General features: G+C 33.5%; 1 protein-coding gene across 2 annotated transcripts in view; it reads right to left on the bottom strand.

Annotated features, from left to right (window-relative positions):
- LOC145724074 (neuroligin-1-like) overlaps positions 1–19,741 on the bottom strand; it is a 33,801-nt gene that overhangs the window by 12,666 nt on the left and 1,394 nt on the right. For both annotated transcript variants that reach the window (XM_081972164.1, XM_081972165.1), the window contains exons 2-6: positions 15,315–15,593; positions 14,876–15,140; positions 11,825–11,977; positions 974–1,168; positions 230–395 (exon numbers count right to left, since the gene is read on the bottom strand). In XM_081972164.1, coding sequence (XP_081828290.1) covers positions 230–395; positions 974–1,168; positions 11,825–11,977; positions 14,876–15,140; positions 15,315–15,530 — 995 coding nt within the window. In that variant the 5' untranslated portion in view covers positions 15,531–15,593. The remainder of the gene's footprint in view (positions 1–229; positions 396–973; positions 1,169–11,824; positions 11,978–14,875; positions 15,141–15,314; positions 15,594–19,741) is intronic.

Here is a 19,741-nt window from a genome sequence, read left to right as displayed (position 1 = left end):
CGAGACGTACAGAGATCGTGACATCATCGTTTGATGACGGCCGTGGCCTTTTCTTAGCTGATTCGAGCTCTAATATTTAGAAGCGTCAAATTGCAAATTATTCTCTAATACACTATCAGAAATCAAATATATACTGAGATTTTCTGTTTGACATTCATATTAAAAATTTACTTGCCAACATAAAAAAGTACTAAAATATTAATATTGTTAAGCTTTCAAGTTGGCTTACCTGGACCTCAAACATGCAGCAATATCTTCTAAATTGTCATCATGAGCATCTGGAGGTAAGCATCCCAGTTGCTTTCCAACTGTTCTCCTTAAAAGGTCAGGATTACGTATGGTTGCCCAGGGACTAATGGCTGTCCCACTTAGAAAGATTACTCGTCGAAATAATCCTGTAAACCCATAGAAAAAAATGTAATGGAGCGTGCAGAAAGTTACATTACCACAAATTTTGTGTGCTGAAATGTTACATTTGTCACGTTTAAATGGTTTCCGAGTCTTTTTTATCCGAAACTAACTTGAAACTATCATCCACCAAATCTGGTTTTAGATACACGTTATTAAGTTGCCAATAGTATTGAGCAGTTTTGCCGAATCAAAATATTGAACGCCGTCAAAAACATAGTAAATAAAAAAATAAACAATTTTTATAAGGAAAACAAATCATCGATTCTACATTGAAAAATAATGCCAGTTTGCTATACCTACCTATAAACCATACATCAAAAATACAGATTTTTATTTTTTTATCAATGGTTTTCTCAGTTTTGACATTAGTGACAGATATTACTTGTTTCTAGAGGATAGTTTAGCTAGACAGTCACGTGACTACTGTCAAAATGGCTGTCATAAATCTCAGAAACACGTTTTATATCGAATACTGCAGGAAAACTTTTCTAAACCCTGATTTTTGTTAAACCCACTTGGAGTAAGAAATTGCCTGTTTTAAGCGCATTTTGTCTATACTTGCCTTTAGATTGAGATGACAATAACAATAGATTTACTAATGCAGCCCCTGTACCCTCTCCAATCAAAGTAACCCTAGAAGAATCTCCTCCAAAAGCTGCAATGTTAACTTGGATCCAACGTAGTGCAGCAGCAATATCTTGGATGCCAAAACTTTCACTTTCCTCCACCGCTGAGCTCGTACTTGTCTTCAGAAAACCTGCAATTGCAAGCACAATTCGTTTCATATTAAAGCATTTTCCAACTTGTCATCGGCTCTTAACTGAAAGATAATAATTGGTTGTTTTTAGTTTCGGAAGCTGCGAGGAAACTCTGATTAGTCTTCTATTCGCTTCCAAGCTAATTTACGTTTATAATTGCTCGAGATTGATAACCAAAAGTCTAAGAGATGAATTTCGCTTTAATTTATTTAGGAATTTCTATACCGGGTTAGCCCCGCCCCCGTTCACGGATTTATACAGAGTGTCCGGAAAGGTAGATGGGTTGTTACCAACGATATGTTTGTCAATTTGTCAAGAAAGTGTCAGTGCACCGCATTGAACTCACTTTTACTGGTGAGGCACTTTACAAGTGATATATTCATCTCTGAAATGAGGGAGAAAAGTTCTATTTTCTATAGAAATCGTAATGAAAACAACTATAGATTTTCCCATACATCGGAAATTCAGCAATTTTGTAGTCCTTCAAACTGTTTGCCAGATTCAACGTTAAATCTTTCACAATTTTTCCAATGTGTGCCACTATATTGTCTCAACATTTCCGTTTGCCAACCACTTGATACCGACTGGTCTTCTTGAGCTGAAACGATGTCGTAAAAAAGAGCTCAAACATCGGAACATTTTATATGTAAACGGTAACGGGGAATCGATCATTCCTTACGAAAGCCCTGTAAACGAATACTTTTTATTCGAGTGGATTGGCAATATATGCGAACGACAATCGAGAAACGACTGATTTATTATGGGGTAAGACGGCAAACCAATTTTACCCCCGCGAAGATACTGTGGGACGTCTTGATCGTCATTCAACAAAATATACGAGACAGACGCTAAAGAAAATTTAAAAATTTCATCGGATTTATGGAAAATTCGTGGATCTGACTGTTTGGTTAGGGCAATTTTATCCGCACACTCAATAAATGAATGTTTCTTTTAGGTATTTAGATATAACGGAAAATGTTTCCTTGACATAAATAACTGAACAGTGAGCAGTATCTGTATCTGTAATAAAATATTCATATTTTTGATACACCTGATTTGAACTTTTATAGTATTGTTTACCTTTTTTTTTTTTTGGATTTTACCTTACTGTATTTAAAAACCCGGTTTGACCCATACGCACGTTGCGAAATACGTCGTTAAACAAAATCCACATTAAACCCTTCCGCAAGTTTAAAAAAAAAAATCGGTAACATTTTGAAATCCTATCAGGAAAGTGTTCTAAATGAAATTCCTAGCTTCATTATTTTACTTTCATCTAGCGCTAAGCAAAAATTCGTATATGGTATAGGACCGGAGCAAAGTTGCGACTTGTGAACCAAGCTTCAAAAAGAGTTAAAAACTTGACTATTTATTCGATAGAGTTGACTGATCTAATTTCACCGTTTCTATAGAAACCATCTTGGAAATAAAATGATATGGAAGTAATAGTACCAGCCCTAACAATCCTAACATAGTTTTCAAAAACAGCATTTACATTAACCTTGTAAAGAAAATCGTTGCGAGGGCAGTTCTACGTAGTTAATCGCTAATTTTCGACCAAACAACTTGGGAAAATTTTAATTAAAAACTAATTATCCGACTGTTGGACGTTTTACATTTTTGCGCCCTACAAACCGATTTGAATAATTGTTCATGTGTTAGAACTGGAAACATCTAAACTCTCTGGATGGGGGGTGTCATTTAAGCTAAGAAAGAGATTGGAATGAAACGCACAATTGAAATGGGGGGAGAAAGCTCATTCCGTATTTAATCCCTTAAAAGATGAAATCTCACCCTGGGGAGGTTTTTTCCGTTCATGGAAAGTTGGAGAAAATGGAGAAAAATAAACCGTAAGCATACAAATATGCTCTTCTAGACTGAAAGCATTGTATTTTACAGCACTTTCAAGTAATTTTATTCAAAATTGTTGCTTCTCGATTAAATATTACTTTTTACTTAAAGTATTTTTCGTAAAAGTGAAAAATTCTTTCTCCATACTCTGAGTACATTATGAAGGGTGACAGAGCAAGAAACATGTGCCACTTAGGACTCCATTAGAGGACTCCAATGAGGATTTCATAATTCCTAAAAGCAACTGTTCGTCTTTAGGAAATCGAAAAAGAAAAATCGTTTTATCTTGGCAGATACAAAAAGTCTCCAAGTCGGTTTGAAACCAAGTCTTGCGGTTACTATTGTTCAATACAATTCACTTGGGAAAATACACTACTTGGATTGATGTAGTTTAATTGACAAAAAAAAGAACGGAATCTGCTAATTTAGAATATTTTAATCTAATCTTTTAATCATGTGCTTACTGGACACCCTGTAAGTTGATGTGATACCTTCGTAATTTGAAGCCACGCCAAAAAGACAAATTGCGTCACTTAAACTCGATAAATGTAAAAATTCAATTCACTGTGAAGAATCCAAAAGATTTTACGCCATTTTCATGTTTTACCTTCTTCATGTACGGGATGATTGATTATATTTTAGTCAATAGCTAACTCTGTTAATTTTGACCAGACAGCATACTTTAAATTCACAAAGTTGCAGTCTTTTTCCTGAATCGCCAGAATCTGATGTCAAAATTGACTTGTCAATCAGGTTTTAAATAGTTTAAATAAAATGCCTTGTGTTTGTTCAATCGGAAGATCTTTTTTTTCTGATTTCGTAAATCTATATTTTATTGAGGTTACGTTAAATATGTTAACTTCCAACCAACTTGTATGCGTCGTTAAATAGCCCGTTTTATTAGCTATCCATAATAATATAAAAAAAAATAATATAAAGTTAACAAATGACTTACTTCACTTTGACGCCATCTAGCGGTCAAACTCTAAAACCAACCAATCAGCTTTTTATACGTTTATGGAAAGCCCGTTTTATTACCTGTCTATAGATGAAAAGTCAAAGTATATCAAATAAGGGAGTTATACAAGGTCAAAGCAACCGGTGTCGAAATTGTTGCTAAAGACTCCATTTTCAAGGTAATGGATGCAGTATCTCTTAACGTAGTAGAATTACGGAAAAGCGCAAATAAAAATTGCGTAAAAAAATGCAAAAAAAACCTGAATTTGGACTTTAAATCGATAAATTCTCTTCGAAGCGGCATACAGGGTGACCCAACTTTAACAACCTTCACTTTGCAGCACACTACGTAAGAGGAAGAAAAGCGGAAAAATGATGTTTCTGGAATTTGCGTCAAAATCACCTAGAGAAGGTGATACCGAAGTTTTCCTTGAACGGCAAAAGCCCCACTGTAACTTGATACACGGTAGACCAAAAACACTTATTTTTTTTTTTGTAAAATAACATATTTTAAATACGAGGGTACTAGAAAAATAAACGTTTTCGCCTAAAATGAAACATTCTGCAAAAGGCTTTCGCATTTTCTACCCATCCTAACTTTGACCATCAAAACTTGACTAGAATAAATGACTGGTATAACAACTATTTTGACACTAATGTAGACTTTGCAAATGAACTTATCACAGAAACAGAATTCGACGAAGCAATGACACAAATCAAAAACACTGCACCGGGCAAAGACAATATTAAAAGCAAAGTTCTAAAAAACCTTACTCCACAAACGCACAAAACCTTACTAAGCTTATTCAACAAATGCATTAGAACTAATACTCTGCCAAATAGTTGGAAAACGGGTATAATAATACCCATTCCAAAAACCGGTTTAGACCATACGGAGACTCAAAATTACAGACCTATTACATTACTACCAGTACTGAGCAAAATATACGAAAACATTATTAAAACTAGATTACAACGACTAATTGGACAACACGTACCATCATACCATCAGTTCGGTTTTAAGCCCAAACATTCAACGGTACACCCGCTGTTTATACTGACAAATAACATACAAACAACACACCTTGAAAACAAGAAATCGGCATGTCTCTTTATGGACATAAACAAAGCCTTTGACAGCGTATGGCACAAAGGACTCTTATACAAACTGCACAAACTGAATACACCGGAATACTTACTACATATTATTAAAAACTTACTGGAAAGCAGACAACTAGAAATACGCATAAACAACTCCCTTTCCTTTCCTTTCACTCCTGAACAAGGTTTGCCACAAGGGTCTCCTCTATCGCCATTTCTTTACAATATATATTGTCATGACATTTACAACCACGAATTACATGACAAAAATTACATTAACAAACATGCTTACATACTACAATACGCTGATGACACTGCACTAGTGGTGCATGACAAAACTACAACAAAAGCTGCAGAGAAGCTGCAAATACTGATAGACAAGACCATGCTGTGGTTCTACAAATGGAGACTGACACCAAACGCCACAAAAAACCAGCTACTTTTAACAAACCACCAAATTAAAGACAACTCTCCTACTATAACAGCAGACGGAAACAAAACTATTCCTAAACAAGACGTGAAATACTTAGGAGTAACACTTGACCAAAAACTAAAATTTACCAAACATACACAAAACGTAAGAAAAGAAATCATAAAAAGAACAAAACACTTCAGAACACTTACATACAAAGACAAAGGAATAAGTACAAAGACCGCAACCAAAATATATAAATCTATATGCAGACCTCTACTTGATTATGGACATATACTAAGAGCAAATGCAACTGACAAGACAAAAAAACACATACAGGTCACAGAACAAATTGCTCTTAGACTCATAACAAAAATTAGACACCCCCAAAACCCGCTTCACAACCCATCCAATGAATTTTTGTACGAACGAACTAAAATGACAAGAATTACTGAACGACTAACACAACTACAGACAAAATGGAATAACAACCCCCAGAACTGGACCATAATAAACCCTATTTCCCTTCAAAGACCAACTCGACAATCCCGCTTCACGTCTCCCCACTCCACTCTGTTGGAGCATTTCAATCAAATGTAAACAACATCTGTATGTAAGTAAATAGTAGTGTATATAGTAATTATTTATTCTCAATATTAAGTGTATTAACTAGAATTTTTCATCATGTATCATGGGCAGAAAGGCCACGCGGCCGATAGCCCTTTTTACTGTACCTTGTACTGTAAAATAAATATTAAATATATACAGGGTGGACCATAAGTAATGGGACATAGAGCTACAGCATATTCCTGACATCAAAATAATACGATTTAGCTGAATTGTCCTATACCGAAAGTTAATATTAAGAAAGATACAGGGTGTGAAAGTTGAAATTTTATTTTAGCTTTGTTGTCATATCTTCACGGTCTTTTGATATAAATTACTGAAAGTTGGTATAAAGGGGTTTTGGCAGGCGTAAAATACGATGCTTTCATTTGCTTTGTAGTAGCTGATAGGGGGCGCTAGCGGTAACCATCTCCGTCCCTTCAAGAGGCTCAAACTTTTTTTTACGGAACTGAAACGGCCATATGACTTCAAAATATGATTCTAAGATGTTTTCTACGTAAAAAAGGTATACTTGTTGTAAGTCTTAAAAGTCGACCGTTTTCGAGTTATTTAATCTTTTATTATTGCATGCATTTACATGTACAGCAGATTTTAATTACTATTTTTTTTTAAATTCTAAGTAGGATTTGATACAAAAACAAAAAGGGCGTTCATAACAACTAGCTTTATTTTAAAGTTTACAAACATTTTTTAAACGGTCAAATTTACATACAGAAACTGTTATGTGTGTAACTTAAGGGTATACAGCACATATCGTATTAACATACGACAATGCATGCAATAATAAAACATTAAATAACTCGAAAACAGTCAACTTTTAAGACTTACAACAAGTATACCTTTTTTACATAGAAAACATCTTAGAATCATGTTTTGAGAGCATATGGTCGTTTCAGTTCCGTAAAAAAAAGTTAGAGTCTCTTGAAGGAACGGATATGGTTGCAGCTAGCGCCCCCTATCAGCTACTACAAAACAAATGAAAGCATCGTATTTAACGCCTGCCAAAACTCCTTTATACCAACTTTCAGTAATTTATATCAAACGACCATGAAGATATGATAAAAAAACAAAAATAAAATTTCAACTTTCACACCCTGTATCTTTCTTAATATTAATTTTCGGTATAGGACAATTTCGCTAAATCGTATTATTTTGATGTCAGGAATATGCTGTAGCTCTATGTCCCATTACTTATGGTCCACCCTGTATATGAAACATTCTGTACCTATTTTTGAAACTGCAATTAAAATTCATGTTCACTTTTTCTTCACAAACATTTTACGCAACAGCCAAATAACACGAATTATCCAATTAAGTCAACGAACAAATAACACTCTTAACTGTTGGTTTAGTCTTAATCAAGTGTTTAATTAAAAACAAGTCTCAAAGTTGGCCAGAGGCGACAAGTTGGAAGTTAGTAGTTTAACATAACACCTTGATGCTAATTAGTTCATAAGTTTACCTGCAAACAGGTTTGAATATGCAAGCGAAGTTGGTAATTACTTTTCGCGTTAATTATATTAGTTATGCCGACTATCAATTGAAACTATGATGTAGCTTCTTAATATCAAAATGTGCCACAAATAATTAGTTTGCAGCAGAATAAGTTGTCGCGAATTTTTTGATTATTAATCTGATGTTTTTTAGAAAAGTTTTAAATCGCCTTTTTCGAAGTGCATAACTGTGACATATACCCCTCGTCAAGTAAAGTGTGCATTGGTACTTTTTTTGCTAAATTTTTCTTTTAGGCAAATAGTTTCGACTAAATAATTCTTTGGAAAAAATCCTTTGACCTGCGGTCTCAGGATCATTATCATATACATATGATAATGACATATCGGTCTTAATCATTTTCCAAGCAAAATTTTGCAAAAAACCACCTATGCACTGTAAACCCGATACAACTTGAACGTTTCGGGATATAACCTATGAAAATATTATTACAGAGATATTCAATTCCAGGCAATCAGTCAAATACGCATTTATAAAGTGGAATATTACAGTTGGTTAAACGTTATTAAAATAAAATGCAATACATTTTCGATAATTTCTGGAATATGGCCAACTGGAATAATTAATGTAGGTAAAATTTGGTTTGCATTTATTTTAAATGTGAATAAAATTATATTTTTGTTTTCTACGACTTTAAGTGATTACAGCACCTGTTTTGAAGGCGGAAAGGACTAGTTTCTATCTAGTTTCTGGTTGCTAGAGCTAACAAACCGGGAAGTAAATACCTGCTGTACTTACCGTTCAGCTGAACGGAAACTAACATACTGGATTAAAGAGAACTTGTTGTATTTTAATTTTATTTAATAATTAGGATGATTTTGTTGAAGTCGTACCAAAAATAGTATACGCATCACGAACAGTAATAGCTTTACTGATCTAAGACAAATTAGAGCCAAACTTTGTCATCGATCAGCAAAGCATCATTCACATAAACTTTATGGCTATTGTATAACGGTAAGTTATGGGTACTGCTAAAGGTTAGGTATAAACTAATGTACTGTTCACACTTGTATACTGCGGAATTAATAACTTTATAGTAGTAAGTAGTGCAAAATCTCTATAGCTTTTAGCTTTTACTCTTATATGTTTTACCACCTTAATACAAGCAACATTACTAAGCAAGCAACCAATAAGGTGAGCCATTTCAGACGATTATTTCCTTCCTATCAATTTTGACCAATCGCTATCAAGAATTAGTATAACAAATGAAAATTTTAAGTGGAAAAATCACTTAACAACTGTCAACTTAGCTGTCAGCAGTTTTTCCGGAAAAAAAGAAATCGAAAAAATTTCACACTCCTCACAGCAACATAAAGAATAGCGTTACCCTTTCTAACTTGAAAGTTATTGTTCTTATTAATTATTGTTCTTATTGTTTTAATTAAAATAAAATGTTTATTTAACTCAGGAAATAATCTTACCAAATATCCCTCGTGCATCTAATTTTTCCTGTGGAAAAATTGGAATACTCGTTTCTAAGTAATTTGTTTTAACAAATTACACATTAACAAACTCGTTTTTCCGGAAAAATTAAATGTACTAGGAATATTACCCCCGAAAATTTGAAAGAATGCATTTTTGTATTTGTTTATGAATGTCTGTTTAGTTTGTACCTAATTATATTTTTTGAAACAAATAGTCGAAGTCTAGTCGATGGTTACTATTATTAGTATGACGTTTATGTCTTGTGTTTATGAAATCCTAACCTGATTCCTATTTTCTAATTTTAATTTTGAGTTTATTGTGAATGATGTCATTTGTCTACTTCTTGCAGTGCACTTGCCATTAACAGTACAAATGCACTGCATGTTATGTGAATGTTACTTAAAGCTTACTTACTGTTCTTGATATTTAAAATACTATTGTTTAATTCTAAATTCTACTTATCCAAGCAAAACCCAAATTGTGTTTAGATTGTAGTAATCAAAAACTATAAAGAGCAAGTTTAGATTACCATGGCGGAAACAATGGTTTAAGCCTTACGTCTTTCTATCATTCCTACTGCCCACCTCAGGCGAGCGGAGAACGGGAGGTAAAGTGGTTAAATGCCCATTGTAATTGACAACGGGCAGTACAGTAAAAATAAACTGTACTAGTTTTTTCATAATTTGATCGGGTTTTATGTATTTTAAATGTTTTTAAAAAAATACAAAATACTCTAAATTTTAAGTTTTTTGAAATTTTTTTCAGTACCCTGGTAACATTGATCTCAAAAAATAAGATGAGACCATGAAAATCGTTTTGCTCGAAAAACAGTGTATTTCATCTTAAACGAAAAACCACATTTTTTTGGTACCCTCATATTTAAAATGAGCTATTGAAAATGGTCATTTTCTGTAGGTTGAGAAGTACAGCCTGTAAAAAAAATGTTAAATTTGTATTGCAAAGAAAACAAATATTACCCCAGTCATTACTGTGAATTAAAACATAGAGAACAAATTTTTCGTTCGATACGTAAACAAATCTAAATTTCTTAAATATAATTTAAAAAACAGGATTTTATTACAGAAATTGTATGGTTGTAATTCTTTTAGTTTCATTGCAATACTGTGTTTAGTGTGTTTTCACAGATTCTACTTTCAAAACAAAAGAAAATTAATATTTTAAATTTTCGAAAAAAAAACTTATAGTATAGTGTTTTGCTACTACTGCGACGTTGCCAAATATTTAAATTCGTGGCTTGACTCTGAAACGGTTGACAAATTTAGGTATTTGGCAACTAGTAAAGTCTATCGTGATTTTTTAGTTTAGAATGCGGGTTTTTTATTAAAAAAAAAACATAAATCTAATCTTCTCTAAGGAGACTTTCTACTTTAGAATCCTGTGGTATTTGTATCATCCAGAAATAACAAGCTGGTTACAGCGGACCAAAACAACAAGAATAATGCATAAACTAGTTTAATAAAGTGGAAAAACAAATTTCAATTATTCGCTAGGTGGACGAATGCAAATTTGAACAAATTGCATCCAGTATTTCCGTTCCCACTCGGTAACAAACGTGAGTGATGCTCACGTTTTAACGATTTATGTTCAGGGGGTCTATTTTTGACCATACGCAGCTTTAGAAACCTATGAAAATTATACGCACATTTGCGAAGAAGCTTTTGACAACACGCATTATTATATCCATATTTACGTATAATCGTATACGTAAATTAACGTATGATGTCAAAAATTGACCCCTAGCAGGCTGTTTGGTGTATACAGGGTGTTTCATAATATGTACGCAGAACTTTAGGATGTGGTAGCTGGTAACTTACGCTCTAAAATTATGCATCTTAGAGTTCCACGGAATTGAAATTGACAATAAAATATTGACTTTTTGGCAAATATCTTCGAAAGCTTTTATCGAACAAAAACAGCTTTTGTAAACATTTTCTACTCAATAAGCTTTGTTTTGTACTTGTTTTCTACACAACAAGGTATTCCTCGTTATAACCTGTAACACAGTAAACAAAAGAACATGGTAAATTTTTTGAAATTTTATTTTTCTTAGTATCCCTAAAATGCATCATTTTACAGAGTCAGTTAATAAAGACTTTTTTAATATTTTTGGACGAGCTACCATATCCTGAAGTCCTGCGCATATATTATGAAACACCCTGTATATATTCGGTTTTAGCTGAGAAAATGTCCCTGGATAATGACAATTTCTGGATATTGTTCACAGTCTGGATACCAGGTTATTTGCATATTAATTGCTGCTCCAATCCACTTCGCTACACGAATTGTAGCGTAATCAAGCTGCATTTCTTAATACTAAAGTGTTTTCTCTGGCTTAATGTTACAGTATTTCATAGGTAATATTGCAAAACTTTGCCTGTTACAGAGAGAAGTGTACTTAGTAATCAGTCTCTAGGTGTCTAGAAATCGTTAGTAAACTTAGTCAAATTGCAATATTAAAAAAGTTGGTACGACAATCTTTTTTTACCTTATTTTTCTCATTTAATAAATTTTCGTGTAGATTTTCTTGAAAATTAGTTACATTTGCTGCTGCAAGTAATGAAGGTAAACTACAAAGGGTGCCACAAATTCGTGTGCATTTCTTTTATGGGATTTTTATATTTTCGAAAAGAACCTGTTTTCTGATTACGGTAACTTATCATGTGATATGGTTCAGTATTTCAATTTAAGTTAAAGTTGTTAAAAAATCGGTTTTAATAAAAGCCTTACTTTTTAAAATTAAATCACTCACCGAGTACTCCCAGTCGATAATTGAGGGTGATAAAAATCACATGGCCGTGTGACGCCATCACGCTGCCGTCATAAGGGTGACTACCGCCCCATTCGAAGCTTTCTCCATGGATTAAGACTAGAACTGCGTAAGGTGCCTCAAAACCTCTATTCCCTGTAAAAAGGACATTTCTTAATACATACATTTTATGTAACGAATAGGGTCCCACGACGAGAGACATCAATCAATATAAGAAATACTACTGATCAAATTTTCGAAATTTGGCAGCATAGTAAAGTTAGAATGTCCAATCCAACTAAAATATTTTCATGTAATGTCATGTTATGTATGACACGTCCGGTTATATCGGAAGTAGGTACAAACTTACTTATTTGAAATGGAATACCCTGTATACTATATAATACCCATATTATTATACAGGGTGGACCATAAGTAATGGGACATAGAGCTACAGCATATTCCTGACATCAAAATAATACGATTTAGCTGAATTGTCCTATACCGAAAGTTAATATTAAGAAAGATACAGGGTGTGAAAGTTGAAATTTTATTTTAGCTTTTTTGTCATATCTTCACGGTCTTTTGATATAAATTACTGAAAGTTGGTATAAAGGGGTTTTGGCAGGCGTAAAATACGATGCTTTCATTTGTTTTGTAGTAGCTGATAGGGGGCGCTAGCGGTAACCATCTCCGTCCCTTCAAGAGGCTCAAACTTTTTTTTACGGAACTGAAACGGCCGTATGACTTCAAAATATGATTCTAAGATGTTTTCTACGTAAAAAAGGTATACTTGTTGTAAGTCTTAAAAGTCGACCGTTTTCGAGTTATTTAATCTTTTATTATTGCATGCATTTACATGTACAGCAGATTTTAATTACTATTTTTTTTTAAATTCTAAGTAGGATTTGATACAAAAACAAAAAGGGCGTTCATAACAACTAGCTTTATTTTAAAGTTTACAAACATTTTTTAAACGGTCAAATTTACATACAGAAACTGTTATGTGTGTAACTTAAGGGTATACAGCACATATCGTATTAACATATGACAATGCATGCAATAATAAAACATTAAATAACTCGAAAACAGTCAACTTTTAAGACTTACAACAAGTATACCTTTTTTACATAGAAAACATCTTAGAATCATGTTTTGAGAGCATATGGTCGTTTCAGTTCCGTAAAAAAAAGTTAGAGTCTCTTGAAGGAACGGATATGGTTGCAGCTAGCGCCCCCTATCAGCTACTACAAAACAAATGAAAGCATCGTATTTCCCGCCTGCCAAAACCCCTTTATACCAACTTTCAGTAATTTATATCAAACGACCGTGAAGATATGATAAAAAAACAAAAATAAAATTTCAACTTTCACACCCTGTATCTTTCTTAATATTAATTTTCGGTATAGAACAATTTCGCTAAATCGTATTATTTTGATGTCAGGAATATGCTGTAGCTCTATGTCCCATTACTTATGGTCCACCCTGTATATTTGAATACCCCTATCGATTTCAGATATTTTTTATGTATCATAATCTATATCTATATTCAGTTAGGATGTCCGAATTTTTTTCGGAAATTGACTATCAGAGGGCTTATAGGTTATCTAGGAAACTGTACTAGGAACGCCAATTGCCTGGTCATATTGGAAAATTTGACAAGTGTCAATTATTTTACTGTTATAAATGTTTTGTGATATGTGCTTGTTTTCTTGATTTTCCTTAGTACATACTCCCTTGATGTCTTGAATATAACAAATTTAAATTCTTAGAAATAACAATTGATGTTGCAATTATTATTGGCATTAAAATGGACTCTGCGCGATATAAAGTAGGATTTACAGACAAAAATTAGTTCCAAAACAATACCACAGCATATAGTTTATTAGATAATGGAGGGTGTCGCAGCTGTTTAAAGCACCCTCGGGTCTCTTTCCCACTTGACTCTGCTTTCTTGTTTAATTTACTGTAGTAACCGGGTTAAGCCGGCATTGGACCACACTTTGTAGTTAATTTTAATCATATTTGTAATACTGAAAATGTACACGGTCTGTAGTGTCAAGTTGAGCCTCAAAATTGATGAGATGAGTATGATAACTGGTTGAATTCTACTAATAAGGATCTTGTGACCTGGGCATTAAAACGACAAAAGTAAAATCCAGTAACCTATATTAGCTAATAAAGCTTGATTGATCAACCACAATGATCACAGTCTAATTACTAAAGTAAAGTAAAAAGTCAAATGTAACAAAATAGAACAGACTTTTACTTCAGAAAAACGTAAAGGGTAACTGGTGTTAGTGGGGGAAATTTCTTGCACTACAGCTGTGACTAGAAGTTTAGAGATGAATCCTGCGCAGGATTATTGTCCCTATCTCTGGAAGGACGATATAGCCTTACCAAGGCTTTCTAGAACTACGTAACTAATGGTGGTTTCAACCCTCTCCTAGGACTCTTTAGATGGTCAAAAAGAGCAATTCCCCCAACCACCACGTGCTCAGTAGGCTTTAACCCCAGTTGTAAATGCAAATAACTCAAATCCGCTTATAGAAGATTCATTTAAGTGGCTTTGATCTACAACCGAAGAAGTACACGAGTCAAGGTAGAGGTCATACCGGAAACGTTGTGGGGGCTATCGAAGCACACCATCCAGAGCACGTTTTCATGCAAAGAAGAACAAAAAAATAGGAAGTCAACACATCAAACTGAGACAGCTAACTTTAAATAAAAGAAGGAGAAAACTGCAATGGAAGAAAAGAAGGGCCCAAGATCAAAGTTCTAAAAAACGACAACCACAATTTAAAATCAAGTTGACGAGAGGCATAAACTCAAATAGTAATTTGTAAAAAAGTGTAAAATCAGGTGTGTTACTAATAAAGAAATTGAACCGTAACAACTTATACGTTCTTTCCACCCCTTTAAGACTAAATCGTATTCCTAATAATTTAATCATCACCAATGTTAATGTAATAATTAAGGGTGACAAAATGTAACCTTAATGTACCAAAATGTAAGTATAAAAAATATGACAAACACGCCGAAATGACTACCTACCGCTTCCCGGGACGTAAATGTTGAGAAACAAACAGTTTTCCGCCTGATTTTCCAGAAAAGGTAGTAACTTTTTCAGGTAAATGTAACGCCCCTTAGGCATTTCTAAAAGCGCCGCAGTCCTGTTAGTAATGTCCGGGTAGTTTTGAGGACAGACCGGGCCGAAACTGTCCGCCAATCTAGTTCCAGGCCAGGACAGTGGAGGTTGAGGCGCTCTAAATCTGTAGGGTCCAACAGGGGGCGCTGCGTACGGTACTCCCCGAAAAACCTACAACATGTTCAATTTTCCCATACCTACATTTTTGCTACATAATACAGGATGTCCCTAAAATGTGCGGCAAAAATTGAACTAAGGTAAGTTAGGTTAAATTTTCATATTTCAACTTCAAGAATGAATTGTATTTATTGTAGGGACACTTTTTATAATAGGAACCCAACTCACCTCAACAGGCTCTAAGTACTTAGAGTTGAGCTCTAAAATTACGCCTCGGATGGCTCCGCTTTGAATTTCTACGATTCTGGAACTGTATCTAGGAGGACTAGCTTCAATGTGGCTTCTAAGTAAAACTATGAGGAAAAGTACAATTTTCCAGCAATAAAAACGAAAGGAGAAAGGTTTATATAGGAAGCGCCATCTAGAGGTGACTCTGGGAAGCATGATCTGCGACTAGAAGTGAAAAAGTCTGCATTACTTCTTAAGAGAGCATGGCTTGCGTAGACTCTGAAATTAGAATAAAAATAACAGCTATTTTATAATTGTCCAAATATGTAATTAATAAGTAATTTCCTTGACTTATGGTCTAAACGTCATCGTCACACTTAACTAGATTACCTAACCAGCCCTGGGTGCGTATTCTTGAAACGTGAGAAGAGAATTATAAAGAGAAAAACCTACAGAATTTGACAGAAACCCGCCATTGTCAGCTTCTTCAATCACCTTCTTTCAACACTTCTCTTGAGAATTCCGTTCCCTGCTTTCAAGAATAGGGCCCCTGGAAGATTGTTTGCCGGCGTAGTAAAAAATTATGTATAACCACTGTAAAATTCAGCTCTCTAAACGCCTCATGGTAAAATTTTTTAGCCGGGTCAAAGTTTTGCTCCAAAAGTATGCCAAAATTTATAACTTTTCTTGTTATGGGCGCCAATTATTACAATCGATTAACTTTAGCGTAGTATTTTTTTACACAAAAAACTAATAAACTTAAATGTTATTTTGGTTCAAGGTTTTTCGAATAAAATGTAAACCTTAATTTTTTGTTATACTTAAAGCTGCCAATATTAGAGCTATTAATTTTGTTTTACGTTGCTAAAAATATCTTTATTATTTATAGATGAAATTTAAGTAAAACATTTAGGCAGGGTCAAAATTTTCCTGACCTACGATCCAGTTCGCCAACAACAAAGTGGGGAGTCTTTGCATTTCAAATTTGCCCCACAATCATTTTTTTTAACTATGTCTAATTTTCTTGTTGGGGAGCTTGCTACATGGTTAAGTATCCGTAAAAGCGTGTTAATTGGGTGAAGAAACAAAATTTTAATAAATGGTGCGTCATACCGTTGAAAATTATGAAAAAGAGCATTTCTTAATAGTGACTGAGAATGACAAGACAGTTTGGTCATTTTTGTGAAAGAGTGAGAACTTCTGAGACAGTCTATAATTAATCCAAATGAACCACACAAATATCGAAAAACTAAGTAGAAGATATCTTTTATTAACTTTATGCCCTTTTTCACATTCTTATAGAAAAATAAACGATTTCCATTAAAATTGTTTATGGTCTTACTGATCGTAGTTTGCTTAGACATACTTTAGATGCAATATAGGTATAATAAATCAAAACATATTGTCAACAGGATGTCATAGTTAGTTTATGGAAAGCAGATCGTAGTTTTCTTAGAATTATGACTAAAATCGTCAGATTAAATTGTTTGTTGCAAGTATCATGAATTTTCCTCTTAGATATTTACTCGATAAAGAGTTAAGTAAGATGTAGAAATTAGTGGTTGCTCAAAAAGTCAATAAGAATGTAGATTAAATGACTCTTACATCAGAGTTCAATTAAAATAAGGATAAATGTTTACCATTAAACAACAAGAAAAAGTCTCCTTTTACTGGTATTTAATTAACAACATTGAAATGGGGAGCTGTAAATCAGTCAATTTACTAAAAGGACCTCTTTGCATTCGATTTATATTCTGGTCGCCCTTTTAAACCGGTCGTTTGTACAGTATACCCTCCGAATTAGATTAAAATAAGAACGGACGACATTTTAGTTGGTTCTTTTATTTTTATTTTACCGTGGTTGGTTCACTATATTTTTTTACAAAGCAAATGTTTACTAATAGTACACTGAGTAAGTTATTTTTGATGTTTAGTGACGGAATCTCGGAAACTGGCAGAGCTGCGAAGTCGAATTGCAGCTTTTCAAGAAGACCAATTTTCAAAACCGTTTTTCGATTTTTTTAAGCATTTACAGACGCAGTATATGGTTTGCTATTACCACTGCGAATTAAAAGTGTTTTCGTAATACTACTGTTATTTTTTGATGATGTTAATAAGAGATACGATAATAGAGTGGAACTTGGAAAATAAAATTTTCAACTCATTCTAGTTTATGTAGCAGTGGTAGGAAAATTGAATATCGATTGCAAGCTAGATAATGCAATTTTTATTATATTGGTTAGGGTTTAAATAATAACGTCATACTTTTTCAGGTCAATTTAATTTTAGGTTCAAACATTTACCAGGAACTTGTTTTATTTCGTATACAGCGTGTCCCAGAGAAGGGTTATACACGTGAAAGTTTTAGAAGATTTTATGAGAAACTTATTTTAACTTGCATGAATTATATTCTGGTGTTTTCCGGAAAAAAGGGATAACTTAAACATATTTGCTTTTACCCAATCCATGGTTAGGTAATTTTTTTAAGTAGAATAAAAAAAAGTATTTAGCAAATTTTTTTTTCCGAGAATGGGTGATACAATTGTAATTTCTTACGGTTTTTGGAATCTTTTCCAATGGTGCACTTGTTGATATCCTTATTTAAACTGTTTGTTTAAAAGCATGCGACAGCAAAATTGTTGTTCTATTTTTTCAAATTTAGTTACACGTATTTATTTAATAAAATAAAAAGGTACTTTTTCTACTCGTATGCGGTAAAGTGCACTTTTCCGCACTCATTTGAGTGTTGGAAGTACGAAGAACTTTTCCACACTAATGCGGCATGGTTACTTTTCCGCAATCATTTTATTTTTCAAAAAAAAAAAAATTAAATCAAAAAACCATAAGTTTATGTAATTTCTCAATTAAAAATACACATTTAATCATCTTTGCAAACAGAGGCTTTCATTTTAGTAATTTTACTATACAGTTTCGTTCAATTTAATGAAAATTGATAGTCGTAGAAAAAATTTTCTACCTAACACATGCGGAAAGCGTCTTTCCCGCTGTTTAACTGCTTGCAACTACCGTCTCGTGCGGGAAAGTACCACTTTCCGCACTTGTTAGGTAAATCACTATTTTTTATCTATCTGATGAGTCAAATAATGTTTTTGACAGTTGCCACTATCCCGAGTATACATACAAGGTGTGACTGAGATACAGTTAAAAAATGAAAATATGTTCAGTATTAGCTTCGTTCGTACTTTGCACACTTGTTAGGAATAGTACATACTATTATTTGCTTGTCTGTCACTCAATCAAATCATTTTTTTTATTTGTATTTGTTCATAAACACAAAGTTCATTAACCAGTTTTAATAAACTGCCGCTCGATATATTTCCAGTAAATTTACAATTATTAAAGAGACAGAGATGGGTTGAGGTAATTTTAACCACTCGGAATTTCCATTGTGGACGGATGCAAAGGATGGAGGAGAGTTTTTAAACTCGAGAGAGGCCAACGTAGATTCGCAACGTTTGTTCACCAAGTGTCGTCAAATTAAAGGAAAATCGTTTTGTTTTATTAGATTTAGATTTAGAGAAGTATTTAATAGTATGTTACGTAACCAATGCTGAAAGAAGCATTTTCCGTACGAAATGGAATAAGTTAAAGTGTGTAATTTCATGAGTGCGTAAAATGCCTTAGAGCACCTATGACGTACTATACTTTACCTACGATCAAGTGTTCAGTCTTGTTTTCGCATCTCATACAATGCGTTTTTTTTTAACGCACAACATAGGATTTCACGTGTTAAATTTTTTAGCCCGTGTTAGACCATGTTGTTATGGAACTACAAGTATAAAACTTGACGGGTGGCTGTTTCGTACCCTGAAGCTTAAGTAAGTTTACCAATTCGGCCTAAAAAGTGATTAAAAACTTGCAAAAAATCATCTTTTTTCGAAAAGATTTTATCTTTCCATACTCTCTGTATGTATGATAGGTGCTTGTTGTTTTTGATACTGGCACGGCAGGTAGCAGGTAAAATTTGGCGTAGAAAGTAAAACAAGTTGATCATTAACTTTGTATCAAGAAAGTTAAGAATAAAAGAAGTATTTTTATAAGTGAATTGTTCAAAGTGACCTCCGTTTGAAGCCAAACAGTATTCCAAACAATCATAAAATGCCCTTTTGACGTTCAAAAGATGTCGGGTCGTGATGCAGTCAAAATATGTCACTCTACCTGCTACCCGCCCTACCAGTATCAAAAACAACAAAGAACAACAATGCATACAGGGACTACAGGGAGTATGAAACGATAAAATCTTTTCGAAAAAAATGTTTTTTTGCCAGTTTTTAATTACTTTTTAGTCCAAATTGGTTAACTTACTTAAGCTTCAGGGTACTAAAGACACACCCGTCAAGTTTTAAACCTGTAGTTCCAAAATAACATGATCTAACATGGGCTTAAAAATTTAACACGTAAAATCC

This window comes from Ips typographus, linkage group LG2 (genome assembly GCF_016097725.1).
Source record: "Ips typographus isolate SLU linkage group LG2, UJ_Ityp_2.0, whole genome shotgun sequence".
NCBI classification, from domain to species: Eukaryota; Metazoa; Arthropoda; class Insecta; order Coleoptera; family Curculionidae; genus Ips; species Ips typographus.
The sequence above is the reverse complement of the archived record's forward strand: the minus strand, read 5'-3'. Positions and strand labels throughout refer to the sequence as shown.